The sequence below is a fragment of the Varroa destructor genome, unplaced genomic scaffold, assembly GCF_002443255.2.
Source record: "Varroa destructor unplaced genomic scaffold, Vdes_3.0 BEIS01000004.1, whole genome shotgun sequence".
NCBI lineage: Eukaryota > Metazoa > Arthropoda > Arachnida > Mesostigmata > Varroidae > Varroa > Varroa destructor.
The window spans coordinates 12081614-12104501 of record NW_019211457.1 but is presented as its reverse complement, the minus strand read 5'-3'; the positions used below and the strand labels follow the sequence as shown (position 1 = coordinate 12104501).

At 37.4% G+C, this 22888-nt stretch overlaps 2 protein-coding genes across 8 annotated transcripts; one reads left to right on the top strand and one right to left on the bottom strand.

The window, feature by feature from the left end:
• The first annotated feature begins 402 nt into the window (after nucleotides 1-402).
• Nucleotides 403-14043, top strand: Dbct (Dihydrolipoamide branched chain transacylase E2). Of its 6 annotated transcripts, XM_086987263.1 has the most exons (15): nucleotides 404-609; nucleotides 2299-2390; nucleotides 6853-7005; nucleotides 7322-7415; nucleotides 7936-8084; nucleotides 8686-8757; nucleotides 8980-9037; nucleotides 9335-9489; nucleotides 9669-9764; nucleotides 9880-9934; nucleotides 10304-10437; nucleotides 10887-11012; nucleotides 11350-11475; nucleotides 11624-11743; nucleotides 12321-14043. In XM_086987263.1, exons 3-15 carry the CDS (start codon nucleotides 6886-6888, stop codon nucleotides 12558-12560), a joined length of 1545 nt encoding a protein of 514 aa, XP_086843389.1. In that variant the 5' UTR covers nucleotides 404-609; nucleotides 2299-2390; nucleotides 6853-6885; the 3' UTR covers nucleotides 12561-14043. The 6 variants fall into 6 exon arrangements, with proteins under 6 accessions (XP_086843391.1, XP_086843389.1, XP_022658686.1 ...); XM_086987265.1 differs by lacking the exon at nucleotides 2299-2390 and having other exon boundaries at nucleotides 403-609; nucleotides 9669-9761; XM_022802951.2 differs by lacking the exon at nucleotides 2299-2390 and having other exon boundaries at nucleotides 6865-7005.
• Nucleotides 14044-14741: 698 nt separating this feature from the next.
• Nucleotides 14742-22513, bottom strand: LOC111249294 (uncharacterized). Of its 2 annotated transcripts, none has more exons than XM_086987276.1 (4): nucleotides 22157-22513; nucleotides 18059-18207; nucleotides 15690-15814; nucleotides 14742-15287 (listed from the first exon to the last, which is right to left on the bottom strand). In XM_086987276.1, exons 2-4 carry the CDS (start codon nucleotides 18141-18143, stop codon nucleotides 14964-14966), a joined length of 534 nt encoding a protein of 177 aa, XP_086843402.1. In that variant the 5' UTR covers nucleotides 18144-18207; nucleotides 22157-22513; the 3' UTR covers nucleotides 14742-14963. The 2 variants fall into 2 exon arrangements, with proteins under 2 accessions (XP_086843402.1, XP_022658701.1); XM_022802966.2 differs by having other exon boundaries at nucleotides 18059-18163; nucleotides 22157-22509.
• Between the last annotated feature and the right edge of the window lie 375 nt (nucleotides 22514-22888).

Here is a 22888-nt window from a genome sequence, read left to right as displayed (position 1 = left end):
AAGTGTTTTGGGTGCCATTAGACAGGTGCCACTTTTTTAGTGGTCGGCGTTCAGCTTTTCATATTTCCTTATAAACTATAAAGTTAATATAGCGGTGATACATAATTCTCATAACCGACAAAATCGTGAGTGTATTTGTTGGCACTATATCTCAAGCTAGCTAAACATGATACAATCATTTAAATAAGATGAATTGAAACAAAAATTTTAATCAGTAAATTTCATATTCATTGTTTCAATTTATTTTTTCTACTTTAAACACTTTTCGGTTTGAGACGACCCGCTCCAAACGGCGACAGTCGACCAGTAGCTGATATGCAAAAATCCAGATAGATTAATAGACTACAAACAAACAGAAGACCGGTAATTACGTACCGTGGCGCAATGACCCTGTCTGGTAAAGGGAGCGCCAGTAATCAGCCATCCAGAGGATGGCCTCTATACACGCACCGTGTAGATCAGGTAGATCAAGAATGAAATGCACTTAGCCGTTGAGTTCTGCTGTGCTGGGGCCAGAAGCTGGCATGAGTTTGCCCGAATACTGCATTTGACTGTTTTAAGTGGTAACTACAAGTTGCTGGAACTTCAAGTGTCCTATTAATGATATGAGTAAGTAAAATGACTTGCACTCACTACGTCTAATTCCAGCATAGTGACTAGCCTTGATAATATAAAATAATAACATTATGTTGCGTACGTTCTTGTGGGTGAGATATGTAACCGTTCCTGACTTTGATTCCGCTTTATCACGTTTGACTTTTTATTTTTCTAGAGACGGTGGTTATCCATTAAGCAGAGATACGCGTGCTCTCTTTTTATTAGTTCCTTTTCGCTGACGTTTCAAGTGTAACAATACGCAGAACGTATTCGATCTGTTCACCACAGTTAACTGGCTTAATAGTTAAATGAGTGATTAATCGGAGTGATCTTATTACTAATTTTGACTACTGATTTTCATCAATGAGCTGCCAATATCTGTTCTGATAAATAGCAACAAAGAAACAGCATATGAACATCTATTTAACGACATTATAATAGGGAAAATCAAAAGGCGCAGCGAAAGGGATAGATATTAAGTATAGATCGTTAAGAAATGCATGTTTTTCTCTAGCTACAGTCAAAAACGTACTATATCATACGTGCTAGATACGTTAGAAACGATAAAATAACTAACCACTTGGAATTTCGCTGATTATTTGGGTCAGAAAATACTCCCGAAATACTGTTACATATATTGCTCTGCGGCTTTTAAGGTGCCCCTTAAGAGCAGCCCAATATTGCCACTAGATATACGTTCTTCGATTGTGATCATCTTGATCGTGCTGATAAGAGTTTTAAGAAGTGTTCTAATTATCCCACTCCTTTGTCACTTTAAATATATATCCGTTATTAGAAATATAATGCCTTTAGTATTTATATATATAGGCAAATCTGTTGTGTTCTGCGTAGGACAGTCAATTAGAAATTGACATATACTCGCAAAGTATGTGATCTTTAGTCAGATGCCGGACAGAACTGCTATCCAGGACAGAGTTGGTTATTACATGCTTTAAAAACGTGCTTTCTCCGTATTAAATACATAATTATTTCCCTAGACAATGAAGAATGCTGTAAAATAATTCGTTAGCCTAATATATCTTTCTTGAAAAATAACCTTTTTCGACTCTGACATTGATTACATCCTATCTTTTGCATTATATTTACAATATTACTATAGATTTCCATGGTTCATAGGCAGACGGATTTTTGAAATAGATAAGTTAGCCGGCATTAAGTGAAGGTAACTGTTAGAGAAAGGGTCGGCAGCAACCTGAGCTATGAGCTGAAAAATATCGAGTGAAAAACATTTCTATAAAATAAGACTATTATTTTATTTTATATATTTTAAATATAAATGATACGTTTATTTACTGTGTAAGGAAGTGATACTATATAGAACCGATCGATAGCGGCGTGTACTTTTTTTTTGTTGAATCCAAGTCAGACAATGCATTGGACTATCGCGCTGCGATAAACATTTTTGGTTTAATTTACTTAAAAGGCTCTATATACAGCAGGGCCGTTTTCTGGCTATTTATGTCCACATTTGAATGGTAATGGTAATAAAATGGAGCAACTGATAAGTAGTACAAGGTATCAAACAGCCAATCGATCTGTTATTTGAGGATCAGGAGACACGCAAAGAGCTAATGTTGCATTTAGAAAATTCATCAACTAAAAATATATCTATTCCACTGTGCTATATCGTAGTTCATATAATAAAAGCAGAATATTGACATTTTATTTTGCATGTCACAGCTATTTGGTCACGCACAGAAATGGCCAGCCTACTGTTCAGTGAAAAAGAAAACACAACAGGGAAGGAAATACGCTTGGCATCTTAACTGAAAGTATTATTTAACATCCTTTTTAGTTCACTACTTCTATTGCTATTTACTAGTCGTGCATTGATTTATTTTAAAATATCAAACACAATTCTACGCGTATCGATACATATGCTTATTGAGCAGTAATGTTCTATTGTAATTATACTAACCGCGTTATCGTCTATATAAATATGCTGTTATTCGATATCATTAATAGGGTCCGATCATTAATTTTGTTGAAGTTCTTTGTGCGTATCGCGTATTTTTACGTACAATCTGCTACACTGCCGTGTAATTCGCTTGGGCTTAAGTAGAAACGTTGGGCCTTGGACGGAATACGGCAAGGCCGCGTAATGCCGAAAACGCAGCGCTTCGTCTCACTTAAAAGACGAACTCTGAGGTCTTTAAAGACATCCCTATCTAAGATCTCACGGCTACTACATTCATCCATACTTTTGTGGGTATGGTTTGGAACCGACAACGACACTTACAGACTGCCATTTTAGCTGTCACAGTGGCACAGTTCCTACCACCTACAGTATTGAAGTGTAATACATTAGAACAATGGATGTTGTGATAACCTTACACACATTGAGTGAATGCGTGGAAGAGCGGAATCTCTGAGTTGACACAGTTTGTTGAGGTCGATGGTAAGTTTCAATGATAGTCTTTATGAGGTTCTAATAATTACTTGCTTCTTACTGCGTCTGCCGTCCGTTGTAGCAGTTCTACCGTTGAAATTATAGCATTGTGAATACCACCTACGGCCAAAGACAACCACCGTTCTATCCGCCAGAAATGTTCATGTGTCCAAATACTATTATTGTGCATAGAACCATGATATAGGAAGTGAGTATACAAAAAAATTCGATAATGACTAGAGATCAAATTTGAAAACGGTATTGGCATTTTAGAAGCTTAGCAAGTAGTCGGTGAAGTCGTCCTAGGTAGACTGAAATTTTTGGGGGGCGGTTTATTTCAAGGTGTTGCATGGGTTCTCTAGTTCTCTCACCAATCTGGCAAAGAAAAGCCAGATCTGCACCAAGTTCGACATGTAGCCAAATTTAAATTCATCTTAACTTTAGATATCTCTTAAGTTGTTCTGTATTGAAAATCTGGGCTTCACCACCCCACAGATCGTATGTGTCATTGGCGTGTTGAAGTAAGGGGTTTTATCTCCTATCCCTACAGAATGGTACATGTATATTGTGTTTTAGCGCAATTTTAGCCCTGCCGTAATCCCCTTTACATTTCCCAAATGATGGTACACTAAGAGCCTTCAGATTTCTTTAGCATAGATTTCTTCATCAGTTCATATATTTGCCACACGGATGCTTGCTTCCAGGCCTACTTAATTATCATAATAAACTATATTACTACTATTATTACTATATGATCACTTTTAATGTTAGCTTGTTTAAGGGCAAGCACGAGCGTCACCAAGTCTAAAGCAGGTACGATAATCTATTTGTTATTACGCAGCATAAATTTAGTTTATTTTACTAGAAGATTATTATGAGACGTTCCGGGTTGTTTGGTTTCAGCTAATTGGCATGGACACAGTTAGGCACGTGCACTATAAAATGCCCGCCCAAATGTGTAATCCTTGCGAGCAATTCGACTGTACGTTGAAAAATTATCAAAACGTATTGGGTTAAGACTCTCGTGGTTTTCATACTCTATAAGAAAAAATTCAAATTGTGGAATACAAGTGCAAAGTGTGGAAAAAGCTGGTAAAAATATTAACAAAAAGATTTGGAGTGCTTTATTGTTAAGGTTTAGACGATAACGAAGTATATTTCCTAGCCGGCACAGTAACACGGGATCTTAAACTCGCTGGTCATAATATTTTAAGTGGGAGATTATGTACCAGTATTTGGGCTTTTCAGGTGACCAGTCGCTGACGCTAGACCATTAACAATATTACCATTTGGATCCCTTTTGTAGTTAATTTCTTATTATACGAACTTCACAATTTTAGCAGCATAAATACTTTTAAGATCCAATGATTAGCTTGTTTTTGTTTTGATGTTTTTAATGACTGAAATATATTCACCAAGGAATCAGGTCGTTTTTCTGTTGTTGAAAAGCAGCTACCTATACTGTACAAATTTATATATAAAGGTAATTATTATTAAATAAGGACTTATTTAAAATAAGTCCTTGGATATTTCATATATATATGAAATAACCAAGTCCTTAGAGACATCTTCAAATTTATTTCTTTAGTACTTCAGACGTGAATCACAAACATTTATTCATTGCCTTATCCGTCTTGTTAGATGCGATGGTCAGATCCTTGCTGAGGTTATTTCGATACAGATTTAAATGTAATAAAAAATAAATTAAAAAAATAGTAAAAAAAAAGCCTAAAATCGTGACTAGCCTTTTGAATATGATCATACGCATCATTGTAGCATTATAAGGTGCTGACATCGTAGGAACGAGCACTATGGTTTGTTTGTTATCGCTTTTTTCTGATTTTCGCACTACACACCGTGTAAATTTGTATTACTCGTATCAGACAGCATTGATGTGACGTTTCAAATCAGACCATAAGATTTTAGCAGAAAAGATCTATTTTAGTGTAAATGGACTTTCAAAGAGACTGATGTAGAATCCAGCAGCGGCGTATTACAAGCTAGATTAGCGGACTGTCGTACAACATAACAACCCGCTAATCTAAGTTCAAGTTGGGTGTTGCAATAATAATAGAATATTGCTTCAATTGTAGAAACAATGTATGCAGTATACAGATGCTCATTCAAACATTATCTATGGCTATTTGTAAAATATGCCATTACGTTCAGCTTTAGTGGATAAAATGCTCGCCTGCTAATAATAATAATAATAAAGGGCACGTTGTCCTCTAGGTTCGAACCAATAAGGCATAGACAGACACACGTCGTCATTTATCGTCTGATCGAATATCGCCTAACAGCGATACCAGACGTAAAATTCCAAACATAGAGCTACATTAAGCTTGCCTCCATATAAGTTGTTGTCTATAAGAAAGAGCAACGTTTTTGATATCTAAGTAAGAGGTGAAAGATAGCACTGATCTAAGGCAAAAAAAAATTGAAAGGACTAAGTGTGCTTGCACTGCTTGCCTGCCCTGAAATGGCTTTGTTTCATGGCAGGATTTGTTTTTTTAGGTTTTCTACACATACACATACAGACACAAAACGCACATACACACGCGTACACATTTATGCCATACACACACACACACACAAACACATACATAGAGAACTAAATTTCTCCGAGAATCTTAAAAAAGAACGAACAATTTATTTACTATGATTAGCGCAGTTTGTTTGGGCTATATAATAAGATAAGGTACAGAAGATTTGATTTTGAACACGCTGCTTTCTTACTGCATTTGGGCGGTATACTATACTTGTTTGGCAAGTATTTAATTTTCTCTAACGTTTTCTTCAGAAATCAACAAAATGGAGCATAAGTCGATAGAAGCCAAAAAGGTGACTTTCTAACATACAGAACGTACTAAATTTTGCGTAGTCAATATAATCGATACATTAACAGAAAACAGGAAAGAAAAATGCTGTTATGCAAAAAAAGCATTGACAAGACAAATCCTTCCAATACTGCTATATCGTCTAGCTATATCCGTAACTTCTAGGTTCAGTTTTGCAAGATGATATATAAAAAGACCAAATCACACAAAATCCAAATTATCTTCAACGAGAGGACCAAATCATTTAGACGATCCTTGCAGTTCCGAAATGTTTGGCAGGCAATTGCGAAAGATGGTCTTGCAATTTGCCTTGAAATTTTACCCCAGGCAAGAGTACTCGCTATTTTCAATGGTGGTTTTTAGTAAACTCGGTAAATATAGTGGTGGGTGATAGTTAAGTAAGTCTAATATGTAGACTTTCAAGCCTAATAATATCAATTGAACAGCTGAGCTGTTAACCAGCTGATCCCGGTTCGAGTTGTTCATTAGACTCACGCAGACGTATGTAGTGTTGGGGGTATTCCGTGATTCCGTCCCCGCAATTCTGGGGTCAAGCATTCAGGACAATTAAAATATAGCACATCCAAGCGCCTGCGTTCGTTTTCTAGCTCATGCCAAAATAGTTACAATAAGGTGGGTGGGCACTAGGAATAGCTAAAGTATATAATAGCGTTCAAACCGAACGTAGACGCACTGCATTTTATGCGGCAGCTCCGGATGTGAAACTTGAAAAAGGTACCAATCCCATTCTGCCACTAAACTTCAATCGTTTATAGTTGTTGCAGTGGTTTGTTCATTTGGGTTTCGTGACTTGAATTTCACTAGCAGAGGATTAGATTAGTCTTTTCCCTTGGGAGAAGAGATGAAGAAAACGAATAAACCAACAAAGAAAAGTCAACGACTTGCGAATGAATGAACGTCTTGGTACGCTGGTTAACGTTTGTCTGTCAAAAAAAAGGCCCGAGATATACTTAGTATGTAATGATGTTAGCCTTGGCTATGGATTAGTTTTTGCTTCAGGCAGACTAAACCGCCGACAAGATGGTACAATATCCCGCTCAACTTCGTAACGCGTCGCGACGCATGATACAGTGTGTGATCGCCAGACAAATGTACAATACCAGGCCTTTAAACCGATCTCAAGGGCCTATTTTGGCACAGGTGAGCTTCGTTTCCTATGGTTAACACGTGGTTAGCTTAGTGAGAGAGCATAGCATCCCAGTCTGACATGCTATTGCAGCTAAAATAATGCCGGTCGTAAATAATTGAAATCAAAAAGCTCTTAAGACGACTGTAGGTTTTCAAAATGCTCCATTGAAGCTATATTAATTACTTTTTTCGCTGCAAATAGGTAGTTATTAAAACGAAAACATCACTGAAAACTTACTAAAGAATGAATAATAGCGAGGTTCAAACATTTTCATTATTATTCTCAATATCGACCGTGTGCATATACATTTTTGTCTTTTTATTTCAGTCGATCGCGTCGTCTCAACTATTAATCCGCGGCAATTTAATCACTTATGTAAATATACATGACAGACGCATTGCAGGCTGCCTACATACTGCAGGTGAGTAACCTTCCTTTTCGATTCGGAGAGTATTAGTACGGCGACACCAGCAAAAATTCAATCGGTACATCCATGGACTTTCCCTTCACATGAATTTCGTTTCAAATGCAACAGCCTTTTCGAAGCAGTTACGCATTCCCATTAACGGGACACACTTAAGTATTGTATCTATCTCAGAGTAAATGAAGATTTAAAAGCCTTCAAATGGAGTAGTTTTAGATAAGTATCACCACTACGGATGTTTACATTTAGAAATAGAAGAGAAACGGCGATATCGATGTGTAAAATTAACGTTCGAGCTTGGCATTCCGGCAGACGTCCTTGTTATTAGGTGTATAATATAGGGATAAGTAATTCTCACGCAGTAAAAAGGTAACGTTCATACCAAAATTTCGAAATGTTTAGACGTCAACCTTAATCAATACAACAAACTAATTTCTGTCTGAAATTTTCTCTTCCCGTGAACACGAATACGAATGCATAGAATATCTTAATCACTAATAAGCAAATAATTTATCAGTTTCACTGCAACAACAGAGTTCCCGTGGCGACAGTCCTGTGGTGCCATTCATCTTATCCGATATTGGCGAGGGTATTTCTGAGGTAACGATTAAAGAGTGGTTCGTAAAAGTTGGTGATCGTGTCAGACAATTCGACCCGATCTGTGAAGTATGTATTTAGCAACTTTTTATGTTTTCTTTGCTATTAATTGTCACTGAAGTTCGAGTACAGAAAATTATAGTTTACACAGGGAATGAAATCTCCCAATACTGCTAGAGACATTGCTGGTGTGATGAAATCCTTTTACGCACATCATTATATATATATACATATGACATTAATCAAATGTAACAGCGCAACGAGCATATAATTATTGAAATAATAACAAAAAAGCTCAACTGGGAACCAAATGATGTTTGGACATTCAACATGCAGCACGTTTTTCACGATCGCCAAAAAATTCCTATATTTATTATGTCGCACTCTGATAATAAGTGTTCAGAGAAAATGTCGCGAGCATAAAGTAAATGCTGATCAACTTGTAGATGCGTCCAGCCTTTATTGGATGTATCATGTCATACTGGTGCATCGGATCTTTATTGCGATATTCCTTTGGCAAGCATGGCATATCTGATGTAACGTAACTGGCGACAAATAGCGTTCTTTAAGAGACGCCTATATCTTCGAACGATAATCTGAAGAAGTATGTTTTAAATCCATTCTAAATATAATTTTTCATTTTATTCAAATTGTATTTTGTATTCTATAGGTACAATCAGATAAAGCGTCGGTGACAATTACATCTCGCTATGATGGTGTTGTCGTTAAGCTCCATCACCAGGTAAATATTTTATCATTTTTCGAACATGCGCAATCAAAATCACTGAAAAAATAGATAGTGGTAGTTATATGACGAAATGATCGAGTATTTGTATTTGGATTTGTATTCGATAGATTTTCTGCACACGATGCTTTGTTCCGATGTCTTTCTCTGTAGTTACATGCACACAGTGCCCTTTGAGCTCGCCCATTTACTAATAATCCTACAATCTGTTGTATACAGGTTGAGGCGCTCGCCGCAGTGGGGAAGCCGCTTATTGACATTCAACTAGATGAATCTGGTATGGAGTCAATTTATTCGGAAGGGAGAGCTAAATTATAGCCTTATAGCAGCAAGAGAGTCCTACGTATACTCGATGGTTAAGCTATTATCGAAATTGGTTTTGCCACAGGTATTAAAGAACGGTTCGTTGTAATAGAATTAGGTTTGATTAAATGTGTTAATCGCAAACACATTTAAAGGCGCATTGGAAGATACTGATTAAAAAAGGTGTGCATAGCATAGGCAATAGGCGTAGAACGTAGGTTCATTTATTTACTGTAAAATAATTAATGTCAGTATGTAATATTTTCAATAGACAAGAGTTTCGCTGGTGGGGTTGGTAATAATGGGGTTGCTATGACGACATCGGACCCAAGAGCTTTTAGTAGCCCGCCGGGACCTTCTGAGGACTCAAAAAAAGGACAAGTGTTAGCCACTCCTGCTGTCAGACGAATGGCTGCAGAGATGCAGGTATATACATGTATTCATATATACATGTTTCTATATTTAATTGTTATCTTGCTAACTCTGTGATACAACTATGCAAATGTATTTCAATAGCGTGTTCACCTTGTCAATCAATTTTTCGGGGGTGTAAGTAATGTGTTGAGTGAGGTTAAACCGAAATCGCGCACCGTATCATCTTTCAGGTCCCTTTGACTGAAGTGACAGGGACAGGCAAAGGAAACCGCGTGCTTAAGGACGATATTTTCGCCTATCTTGATCGGCAGCAGCGAGTACACGTGGTATATTTTTGTGGCCCTTACCATGAAGATGTGCTCTGTATATTTGTGGTATGCAAGATGAACGCAAAGGCTGAATCATATTTTGACTATTTTTCTAATTTACCTGACTTTCCAGAGTGGGCCTTCTACCGCACGAGTGATCTCTACCAGCGCGACTGCAGCGCCAATCGGTGCGAACGAGCGGATCGCGCCTTTTAACCTATTAACATAGAGTTACCGTTACCAATTAATTTAACCATTCCACCAGATAATTATATGTTGAAACGTTATCACGTTACCATCGAAACATTGTCAAAATCTACGTTCATTTAGAAAGACAATAACTGTCTAAGAATCGAGTGGGTGCAATAGGTATAAGGAAATGTTGGTCTAGCTGGTGCAATAGGTATAAGGAAATGTCGGTATAGCTGATGTTAGACGCTAATTTCAATTCGGTGTTTATTCAATATTTTTAACATTTCAGTTTTGTAGGGACGTTGATAAACTATCTCGCAAATATCCTTATAGTACATAAGTAATGTTCGCGCATTCTTCCCTAGATTTAACTGACACCAGTCAAGTGTTACCACTGAAAAGACAACTTGAAGCAAAGACTGCCCCAATTTCTGGTTATACTCGCACCATGATCAAAACGATGACAACATCATTACAAATTCCGCACTTTGGGTACAAGGTAAGTCTCGTACATAGCTACAATGCATAATTACGTGTCGTAAAACCTTCACCCGTGCTGGTAGAAGGAAACATCTGATAAACGTTACACGTGGGCTCGAACATCAGTATTAAAAGGTTACGTCAAATCATTCAAATATATTATAAGTTGGTTATTTTAGATGAACGCTAATGCAGAACTTAGATATCGGGTTGACAATCGTCCGACTTCGATGTCGCTCTGCTCCCTTGTTCTTGTTGAGGTTTTTCGGATTATTAACAGCTGAATTGATGTTTAAGGAAAGTTCAAGCACTTTGGCACGACTTTTATGAATGAAGATATAGTTTAAGAAATTTCTTGGCAAGAGATTAATTGGATTGCACATCATAATGCTGAAGCACACGTTGTGTTAGTAGATGTGCTATATTTTATTGGTCATGAAATCACGCTACGAATTGCACGATTTGCAGGACGAGATAAACCTTACTACGTTGGTGAGCCTTCGTAAGGAAATGGCAGAGGAGGCAAAGCAATACGGGGTAAAACTTTCTTACGTGCCATTTTTCGTCAAAGCCGCATCTCTTGCCCTGTACCAGGTATGACACGATGATCAACCGTGGCGTCGGCTTGTCTGAATACGTTTGAACTGTCCCAGTTATTGTAAAAATCGAAGGAGGAAGTACGGCTCTAAAAATGGATTGATACAAGCGGAGAAGGTTTTAAATGTTAAATGAAGGTTAAAATTAAGAACACCTATAACGTTCGCAAAATATAAACGCTGTACAAAAGATTATGGTTTTTCCTATGGGTCACGTAACTCACTTTGTAAATAGGTTTGTAAGAAGATAATAACAGTGAACAAAGTATAGCATTAATCAAACATTGCTTATAGATAAACGCCATAAATACCTGTTTTTTTTTTTGTTATTACAGTATCCCATATTGAATAGTTCGTTGTCAGAATCTAAAGATCAAATCATCTATAAAGCTGAGCACAACATTGGTTTGGCTGTGGATACTTCTATAGGATTAATTGTGCCCAACATTAAAAATTGTCAGGTAAGCCCATCATTCCATCTCTCTTAAGAAGACCTTCATTTCTATTTCTACCTTTTAAATGAGTCAGTCGCTAACACATGCATGGAGTAGCAATAAAAACAGTAATAACTGTATAGTAACTGAATTTATGTACATTATTTCGATTTAGAACAAGAGCATATTGGAAATTGGCGCCGAATTAAGTCGTCTGCAGTCGGCTGCTAATGCCGGACAGGTATCCGCAGATGATCTTAGCGGAGGAACTTTCGCGTTATCTAACATAGGATCGGTACGGACTTAAAAAAGAGACATTATTGTACCATTACGTTACGAGAGTTGGTAATAAATAATAATAAATAAGAGAAGGTGCTTTGTATACATCACTGCATTACACAGTTAAATATTAAGCAGCTGCTGTGAATTACTTCTGTACCAGCTGTCCGTTTTTAGGTGTTAATGAAAACAATGGTTGATTGCATTTTGTTCCAGTCTTTACAAACTGGCTCTTGTATATTCAGTTATATATAACTTCACAGTTTGCCAAAGCTATCTACATTATAAAATTATTGCCTTAGATAAAAGGAGAGCCTATTACTTTACCTATTACTTTGCTTACCCATTTGCCCAATAATTAATAAAATAAACAAATAAATAAAATAATAATAACAATAGTATCACATAACGTAACAAGCCAACTTAGTCGGTGTTCTGCTGGGTATGCCAGACCCATGACGCCCACTACGCAACCTGTGTATTAAGTTATAATGTGGCAAACATAAGTTAGTCCCTGTCACTCTGTCCAATAACTAATAATAACAATAATGATCCGTTAGTATAAAAAATGAATTTTACATTTTTTTTGACAGATCGGTGGCACGTACACTTTTCCAGTGATTCTACCACCAAATGTTTGTATAGGAGCCCTTGGACGCATTCGAAAGGTACCTCGATATCTGGAAGACGACACTATTGTGCCCGCACACGTGCTGGAAATCAGCTGGTCCGCAGATCACCGTATTATTGACGGAGCAACGATAGCGAGATTTTCGAACGTCTATAAACGTTACCTCGAAAAGCCTCATCTACTTTTAATGCATCTTCAGTAACTGGTCGCGGATCTTTGAAAAAAGTTGCGAGCATTTATGTTTCCCAGGGACATGTCAGAGACATTACAGAGAGAGGGACAAGCGACGTTGTTGCAGGTCTAATTCGTGGAGGGATATGTATGGGGATGTAAAGGACTATTTGTGAATGGAAATGTCTTATTTTCATGCCTTTTCATGCTATGGTGAAATGTTCTACTTATACAAATAATTTTGCAATGCAACGCTAAATTTACATCTAGGTCAACCGGTGTATTAGTGTTTTTAACGCCCGAATCAATGACCTCTTTGAGACTTGAATACTCGTTTAGCCTCACGCTTAATGACGTACAATTAAGCTGTCGGCTGCGATGGTAGTACAAAGGTCATTGATGTACTTCTAATGAAGTACATCAATTAATAATAATAATTAATAATAATTAGATGTACCGATAGGCTTTAACAGGCCAATCGTATGGATGAGCAAACCCTATAAAGTGGCATTATCTCGTTCCTGTATTTGGTATCATAAGTGAACGTATCTGCTTAGTTACACGGATTGATATTCTCTACCTGTTTGAATATATATTCTAAATTGTTCTCTTCGTATTCATGTTCATGGACCTGTTTTTCAAAATTGTAGCTCATACAATGGCTCGCACCAACTAATCAAATTGACAATATATATGTACTTATAGAAGTAGTTGCTATTTGACGTAAACATTGCGCGGCAAAATTTGAAGCCCTCGAACTGTGTCTGATTGTTGATGCCAAAAATAATACGTGTTGTACAAATGCAGGCACATATATGTATAACCAGTAGTCACATCAGCCATATACGAGTCCTATAAACAAATGCGAATCTTTGCTTTGAATTTTGAATTGAGAGCAAATAATGATGGCAAACGAGACATGGTTATTCCGCGCTTGACGTTTGCCTAATGGTATGTGTATAAATATATGTACGTGCCATAGAAGCTAAGCAGTTGCGCGCACAGGTTGCGTCAAAGTTAAGCTGGGAAACGGGAAGTTTTGGCATAAAAGTTCAAGCCAGCGTCGGATAAGAACTTCGTTTGTTAGAAGAGTCTGGTTGATGAACTCTACATCTTCATATCTCTCTTTTTCTCTCTCATAAATTCCACACTTGACCCGAACCCCAATTTCTTTTGCTTCTTGCTTTGTGTCTTTCTCTACGTTTTATAAACGCGCAAACAAAAACGACATCAGTATTTCCAGCTTGATGTATACCACTAGGCTGCGCCTTAAGACCAACAGATAACCCTAGATTTGTTGCATGGCAGAGATTAGTCTGCCAATCATCTGCGGCAATGCATGCGACCACAGCAATGTTACTTATAGATTCTACAATTCATATAATACACAGAATTTGTAACCTGCACCTACCACAGGAACAAATAGTTCGATGTGCTGTAGTTATCATTTAAGTGGGAAAAATATTGATTAGTACCGTTTTCTAAATAAATTTGTTCTAAGAATTCCGAGTACAGTCGTTTGGCTATAATTGAAGACGAGCTACTTTTTAGTATATGCAGCATGCCGAAATTTGCCTCTTACTTTGTCGATCTATCTATCTTCATGATTTCGAATAGGAAACATGTAAAAAATCAAGTGGTTATATTAGTCTAGGTCCACACAAACGTAACGAACTTGATGTTTCAGCGACGGCTTCGAACAAAAGCGACTACTGCAAGTATTACTCAGACTTGTAGTTCGTTGACGTTTCTATGCGTCAGGCGGGTTATTTTGTATAAAGTAAATAGCAATTAATGAGTTCCTTACATGTTGTACCTGATAACAGGTGTTATTCGACATTAGTATTATTGATGGCGACAATGTTAAGGTCGTGTTGTACATGAGTATTGTGTGGATTTCAGATTTTTACTGTTAGCTATTGGCACAGGCATTTAAAGTGGTCGCAGGAGAATCTTGTTTATATAATTATAAGGTTCCATTCACATGAAAACAGCTTGTTGTTTGTTAGAACAAGTATGTCTAGCAATAGGCCACTTAGCTTCGATGCTCGCAGAAGATGAATAGGCACGGCGAAGTGGGCGCTAAAACTCTGGTAAACAAGTTTATTACGCTATTGTGCGCCGACAGTTGTGAGGAATTATACCATCTGCCTATACACACAAAACATTCACATCCATTACTGTACCGATTTTTATATAGTAACAAAAGAGATAGCGTTTTTGTTACGTACATTTATTTACAGTTCTCTTAAGGTTCTCTAAAGAGAAAAAATAGTTGGGTTTTTACAAAGAAAAAAAAGTTTTCATTCATGTACAATATATTAGGTTTATGCAATAGCTACTAGCATTACAGTTGCTACATTTCAAGTTCCGAGAAACTTAATTGTAGCCTTGGGAATTGGTTCAATATCAGGTCGGTAGATTTATTACACTTTTATACATCGTTTATACTGTCGTTAGCGCTTGGTAAGGCAACGGGCTTGCTGGTAGCAGCCATATGGTTTTTCCATTGGCTGGCGACGCCTATTCGGCCAAATGAAGCATCAGCTTTTGGAGATAGAACTAAAAACGACGATGGACGTTTTTGTTTTTGGTGGCTGTCTTGCTTCCCTGGACGATTATCTTGGTCAGGTGGCATTACAAAGTCGTCAAATTTTCTTTCATATCGCCGACCTTGGGATCGTACTGTGCACGCTTCCGTGCAGACCACGCACCCGTTCACCTCCTCTGTACAGCCTAACATTCGAAGGCATGCTACCTGCAAATCGTTATTATCAAGGTCTTCTTAGAAGGCAAATCAACTCGGCTTATTACACAAATCGATGTTATTCAATTAGCCTCCACTAAGTTGTCCTCGGAGTACTAGAAAAAACTAGAACCCGTGCTTTTCAAAAAATGCACCAAACTTAGATATTTATCCTTATACTATTAGTAATATTTTCGTCAATGGTATTTTGAAAATTAGAAATACATTCGCCTCCTGGATTCTATGATGTAACATGCTACACGTTGCCCTTCGGCTACTTGGAAACTAACAATAATTGCAGCTACTTAAGGACAGATTGGTTGTAACAATCTATAATTCAGTAAATTATCTTTAAATTTACTAATTTAAAGCTATTTTAATTTCCTATTTATAATTTGTTTATGTGTTTCTCACTGGCAATGGACAACCCGCTTTATCGAGCCTGCATTCAGGTGCACAATAGGGACAGCCAGACGAATCTCGTCGCAGGCAATTCCAATGTGGCATGCACGAAGAAACTGGGTGGGTACATAGCGGAGCTGAAACATTTAGCAGCATAAATGATCAGATTCATCATAGATTTCCTTTGTATTCAGGCATATTGCCTGTAGTAAGATTATTACATCACTATCTATGTGATGTGCATGCAGGGGCTTCCGCGTAGAAGTAACAGATTTAATATGACTTGTATATTTCTGTTCAGTGATTTCACTAGCGCCAATGGCACTATGCTTCAGCCACATTATAACTTGGTTGCGGCCGCATCTAAATTGGTGACCTGTTGAAATTATATAACACAATAAGAGTGCATTTAGTTAAAAAGGCTAAATGTTAACAATGATCATTTGGAGATACTAAGATTGATAAATCAAAGCGAATCGCTTGAAAGACAGCGTTGCAAAGATACACCTGCTATACATTGTGGAGAGACATGGAAAAAATCAATAAGGGTCGCTAGAGCCGCTGTTGTTGCAACCGGCAAAACAATGGCACTGACTGATTAACTGATCATCATGACGAAATAAAAGGCAGGTAATGAATTTCTGTGTATATGAAGAAAATACACAGAAAATGTCTCTAGATGTAATTACATATACACACAATATGAGGCAGAAGCCCATTGACAGTTATTAATTTATATACATATATATTGAAGTAACAGGACAAACTGGAATTCTCGCAGTGAGGCATGGATTTATTTGTACAAAACGTTTGTGGCAACGACACTCTAACGCCATTTTTATATTTTTTTACGTTTCTTTCCCAGAGAATAGTTCCTCACGTCCGAAGCTCTTTTTGTATTTTATGTTCAGCGCCAATAGGCATATAGAACATGCCTTTACAACACTACGTCTATTAATCTGACTCTATCGGCGACCAGGTTAGTGGCTTCCGCTTTTTGGATTGTGCTACCCCATCCTCTAGAGTTTGAATATAGATAACTTGTCATTTTGGAGCTTGACTGCTTCAGTCAAAGAGTGGTCGTTTACGCCGTTGATTGGAGACTGGGAATACATCGGCTCCGTTCAAAAGATAGTAACATTTCCCTCGACTTTATATATATATGAATTACGGAAAAACGTAAGAAGAACTGTGGCGGCAATTTCAAAATGCTTCTATTGAGTAGCAGTTAAATAACTTCTAGGCGTTATCGTTTCCTATACCACGATCTTATCAAGTTAGCTTGCGAGGGAAAGTGGACCTAAACCTGTCCCACTGAAAAGTAATCGAAATTTCAGCAAGAAAAGCATGTTCGATAAATGTGACATTTCTCGACTCGAACGTTGTAATAACTGCTTTATTTGCCCATAATTATTTTAAGGCATATTTACCGATCTCACTCTCACTACGACTGAAACGGATAGCTTTTTCCATGATCAAATGCCATATAACCAGTCTAATGGTCATTTTGAAGAAGTTGAAACTTGAAACATTTAGATTTGTTATATATGATGACTTGTCTGGATTTATTTTCATTGTTATTTCAAAAATTATTGCTAATCTCTTAAGAATTATCACCGCCTAGATGATTTGCGAGTCTAAAAAGTTAATTTATCTTTTGTCTAAAGGTGTTTTTACCGAATACGATCAATATTATTTGGGGATGCCTGAGAAGGAATCAATAAATTGAACTACAACAAGTAGATTTATTTATCGTACTGCTAGAAACTAAATCTTCGAAAGATGCCAGGAAGCTCAGGAGTTATTAGAAAGATGGAACGAAAAGGTTACAATGACGCTCATATATCGTTCCTGACCAATTAATTGTTATGAACACTTGTGTAAAACGTTATTGCCAATCGCTAGAATCGAGTCTATAATACGGAACCAGCCGCTCAAGTTAGTGGTGAGGTTTTAAAAAAAGCATTTGTAACGGGCCCAATTCATTCGTATAGATGCAATTGGTAACTGTAGAAAAACGGAAAAAAAGATTACCACTTATCAACTTTGTACAATTCTGATAAGAAAGTAGTGGTTGTAGTCACTGTTAGATAGAGTAGGTAGGTAGGTAGTAGGCGCGTGTCGCATATGTTTATGTATGTAAAAGTAGGCCTTTATTTGAGCATCGATGGACAGGCGAAACAAGTGTGCATAATGTTGAATTCATGTCAACGGGTATAGCATAAAGAATAGCTAGTTAGTTAGTATAATATAACAACGATTAGCGCAACTGGAGTATGTGCATATCTTCACAAAGCTTGAAATATGAGGATCAGTAATGAAAAACAATTTAATTAATGATTAATTAAATTGCGAGAACATAACAGCCAACAAACACTTACATGACGACGGTAGATGAGCGACTACAAATAAGGCAGTCCACAAGGGTAAATTGAAAGATAATGTTGATATCCCGTTGCGAATCATACTGGCGGCCGTCGTGGAAGCTTTAAATGAAATGTTGGAGATTCTTATATATCATACTCTTAATCTATAAAGCAGCCCCACATAATCAAAGCATAAAGCTCTCTTTTAGTGATGGAGTCGTACCACGGCAAGCTGCGGACACCAGGCATATTTTGAAACAGGTATTCACAATGCGAGACCTCTTTATATAGTTACAGCAGAACTTCCAGTTAAACTTCCTATATCGAATCGGTGAATTGCTCTAGATTCAGTCTGTAAAAAGTTCACGAAATCGTATCACACTATCGTATGGAACAATACGCATGGAATAGAAAAATCTTTTTAAACAGACAAACAGGCATACAGTTTGAACCCGACAAAAGCTTGATAAACACGTGGTAATAGCATAATATAATTATAGCTGAGTTCAAGATGTGCATTAGGCAATTAACTTGTAAATTACTATGTAAACGTTATATCTTGTGGAGCGCGCATGCTAGCCTCTCAGCAGTTCGTAATGTAGGTTTATATCCTATCCTACGTCACGAAAGTCTCTATCGACGTTGATGTCCAACGGTTCAAGTTAGCCAAGGCTGCTATCGCTACATACATAACGGTGTTTAGCGTGTATTGGCCCCGTCCAGTGACAAACAGGCTGGGATTGCTTCCGCCAAAGCAAGAAAACAAAAATTAGGATGTTAAAAGCCATATGATCAGAGTCCCAGTTTTTGCTTTCGCAAAAACGAGACCTCTATAGCCGTGGACAAATATTGTCTCACAAACTAATTGGCTGATTTTTTAGGTTCACACTCAGAACTTACAGCAATAAACTGCTATGAACTGCCACGGTTTGAGGATGTGTTGGCTCATACAAATGACTTTAACAAAATGAAATTAAGCCGGGTATTTTTTCAAAGCAAATCTTGAAAAGTATCTGGCGAAAAAAATGATTGCAAAAAAATATAGAGCATTCCATTTATCATTAACAAACTTATCATTTGACTGGTTAGACTGAATGTCTGCATACCCACGGAATCATTTGATCTAGCCAATCTGAACTCGCCCGAAGTTCGTCAGGTACCACACTATTCTAATGTACTTACACCTGAGTTTTGAATTCTAAACGTTTATGCCCTGTTTTTTGTAGCCGATGATATCTTAAGGGGGTAACAAACAGACGAGGATGGATGGCGCTCGGTGTATGAATCTTCCACAAAGTGCAAAGAAAGCATAGGCTTTGAAATCGACTTCGGCTTATCTGCCTTTAACTACCGCAGAACTTACCCCGTATAGCGATCCCACAAGTATGAAAATAGATAGGCCTAAAGGTACTTTAAGAAACCGTAACTAAAAAGAAAAATGATAGATTGCAACATGGTTTCACCTTGATATAGTCAGCAGCGGTGTAAATGGGTTGGGAGTTCGTTATAGTCGTTGTCGCAGTGATAATGACGAAGAGATAAATGTTTTTTTGTCTTTTTTGTGGCTGTATATGAAGTAAGGTATGTTAGTCCTTTGCTTTTCTTGGCTTCTGTGAAGTGATATATAGGAGTGCCTGTAGCAACAAGTACCATTAAAAACAAACGTTTAGCATAGGTTGTTTACCTGGATAGATTCGATGACATGTTCCCCCTTTGCTCGTTATATCAAACATGACAATTTTTCCTTAGAAGACATAATACCGCAGTGCTATGTCAAAACTAGATGTCGGCAGTACACAATTTCCATTACAAGTTTACATAAACAGTGTCAGAAAAACAAGTAAAAAAATATCGTAATAAGCGTAACGCCGCCGATCGACTTCAACATCCGAAAGGTTCTGAGTATGTATATCAACCCAAAAAAAGCCCGTTCGCTGGAGGATCGTATGAGACCAGTTACTTCCGTTAAGGGTCTTGCCTGTGACCAAGACCTTTAGAGGGGGTTTTAAGAGATTTTATCCCTTAGACAAAAAGAGGAAAAGATCGAAATTTTAACTTTGTAAATAGTTGCATATATGTACAAAAAAGGAAAGAACTAATATGTATGTAAATTTGAATTACTCAATCAATAGCTCTTGCTTTCCAGTAAAGACGCTTTGAACTTTAGAACAGAATAGCGTAGAACTATATAATGGTGAAGATGTCACTAGGGTACCTAGAAAGGAAACTGAAAGTAATCAGCAAGAACCCAAGTAGCGACTATTATGTTATTATGACAGCGTATTTAAAACCGTATTCGATGCAAATGCTTATTCAAACTTATGGTTTAATCAAACTTTCTAGAACGTTTGATTAATCTATTAAATAAGCCTCCATTTGATTTTTTTTGCGACGTTACGTCCTATCTAGATGACTTCTGTTTTTTGGCAATAACATGAACACAGTTTTGATGCCTGATAAATTATCCAAAATTGCGAAAATATGTGAAATTTGAGGGCAGGCTTGTGCATACATAATAAGGATTTGATGGCGCCTATTCTGTAATCACTGTACTAAAATCTGTGACGTTCTTTGAAAAATATGGTTTTCCCGTTCTTTGAGTTTGTGTCCTGCGCTCACTCACAAGCCATTGTGATCAACTTGCGTGGAAGAATTTACGGATCATTTTTTAAATGGCGCAAAAGGGCTTAACAGATCTAGACAGACTTAGTTTCGTTAGGCTTGCCGTAGCCGTGGTCTAATCGGTCAGTTGGGTTTTTCTGCCATTTGAACGCCACACTGGGGCGCACCTGCTTTAAGCGGGGTACTTACTTTTTTCTGAAGGCATCAAATGCAGGAGCGACATTTCGTAATAACAATCAATAAGCAGTGATCCTGCCAGTAGTCGCTCAATAGTTAGCCTGGTATAAATGTTAAGCTACTTATACAAATGTAAAAACTACGTTTGATCAAAAGTTTATGAAAAAAGTTAAATTTCTTGAAGCCGAACATTGGAGCCTTTAAAATTATGATATGCTAGCTCCCTAAGCACACCCCGTTTGAGCATTTTAGTATCGTTTGTTTTATTACTACTATGCAAAGATGGCAATATGAATTGCGAATCTTAGTTAGCATAGGGTCTCAAAGATGAATTGACACTACGTCTAGTCGTTTCTGGTAAAGGGAATGGAATAGGCCTACTCAAATATAAAATATTTCCAACCGCAGATACGCTGAGTTTGTACGAGCATCGGTGTCGCTTAAAATCATAAACCAAGATTTGAAACAAATGCTTCGCTTGAAGTTAGATTTATAAAACATCTAATATGTTATTGGCGTTGAGTCCTTTTTAGCAGCACTGAATTTGCTTTTTCCCTGTCATTGTCAGAAGCGGAGAGATAGATAAGTAGCTGTGGTTGTTTCCTTGTAATGACTTAAAATTTTATCGAACTCATATGATTTACCGAAGTCTAAAATAAAAAAAAAAGGCGAAAAGCTATTTATCTTTGCTTAAATTTACGTTGTATTTACGTATGACGGATGCTACGCGAAAACATTCCTACAGCTACTTTTTTTGCTATTTTCTAACGTTTTCGATTATTCCTACTGCGCTAAAAAGTAATCTCTTCGGTAGAGAATCAAGGTCTTGCTCCCACTAGAAGGGGTAGTCCGGGTGGATCTTGCTGGATTCACCTAGGAAACGACGCGCTTGTCATATTTCATAACAGTCATTTGCTAACGCTATGGTCATTAGTCCCACGATTGCTTGACATAGCTTATCGCTTTTTCCTTTGGCGTTTAATAAGAAAGTAAACGTTCAAGTTGAACCTAGCATATTTTTACAATTTTCATGCATTAGTCGGTACAACGTCTTCTGTATTTAACAGATCTGTATACGGATCCGGTTAATCGATATAGTGATGACGCTTACAATTAAATTAACTTAAACAATAGCAACTTCCATGATGCGGTGTGGTGTCCTATTTGTTTGAACAATGCCTTCGTTGTGAATTGTTATTTATTCCTAGTTAGATATGTGCTTAACCCATAAAAATGGTTGTCCTTTCCTTGAAGAAGTGTCTCCGAATTTTTGATCTTGAACAAACTCGCGTGTAAGGAAGAGCACTAGCTTACTTGGTAGTTTTCGATGGCTGTCGGATGGTAATATTCTGGATACGACGATAGTGGTATGATCCGGTGCTATGGTGATGGTAACTACAACTACTACCACAAGGCTAAATGTTGATTCGCATCGATTGGTCCCAGCGGCGTTGCCCTATTCTGGCCTCTATGTATCGCTGTGAAGCGAGAGCGTAATGACAGGGAAAGGACAATTGCTAGGACAATATAAGCAAAGGAGAGAGCAAACGTTTTACCTTTCCATACGCCGTCGACAGAACAATAATGGTAGAACCACATAACGACTTCACTATGCCGCTGCACTTGATCCACAATGTATTATTAGCTTATCGCATTACCAAGGCTGCACGACAAGAATTTCTGTACCAGCTTTAGTGTATGTTGTGTACGATATATTGCATCTTTAATTAGAAAATATGCTAAGCTATTATTTTAGAAGGTATCGTCGAAATGTTGATGTTGGAAATTCATACGTAACAAAATAAAACCTAATAAGTGATTATGAACGGACAATATGAGTACTGTTTTTCAGTCCTAGAGAGTACGTACTTTAAAGTAAAAACTGGTACAGCTTTCGTTTGAAGCGGTAACTGAGGTGCAAAACTGCAGCGTCGTCTCTTGCAGCGTCACACGTGCATATAAAGCGCACCTTAACATTTAAAAGAGCGGAAAAGGCACAAAGGTGTGTACTGCCCCGAATATATGTAAGATAAGAGAAAAAGCAAA

Excerpts from the sequence above, each read along its gene's own strand:
- Dbct (XM_022802951.2), top strand. The coding sequence starts at position 6,886 with ATGGTACAATATCCCGCTCAACTTCGTAACGCGTCGCGACGCATGATA. Across the intron at positions 7,006-7,321 it reads AAGGGCCTATTTTGGCACAG|TCGATCGCGTCGTCTCAACT; the intron begins GTGAGCTTCGTT and ends TTTTTATTTCAG. Across the intron at positions 7,416-7,935 it reads AGGCTGCCTACATACTGCAG|TTTCACTGCAACAACAGAGT; the intron begins GTGAGTAACCTT and ends ATAATTTATCAG.
- LOC111249294 (XM_086987276.1), bottom strand. The coding sequence starts at position 18,143 with ATGATTCGCAACGGGATATCAACATTATCTTTCAATTTACCCTTGTGG. Across the intron at positions 15,815-18,058 it reads CGCTCATCTACCGTCGTCAT|CTCCGCTATGTACCCACCCA; the intron begins GTAAGTGTTTGT and ends TAAATGTTTCAG. Across the intron at positions 15,288-15,689 it reads AAGCGGGTTGTCCATTGCCA|GTAGCATGCCTTCGAATGTT; the intron begins GTGAGAAACACA and ends AACGATTTGCAG.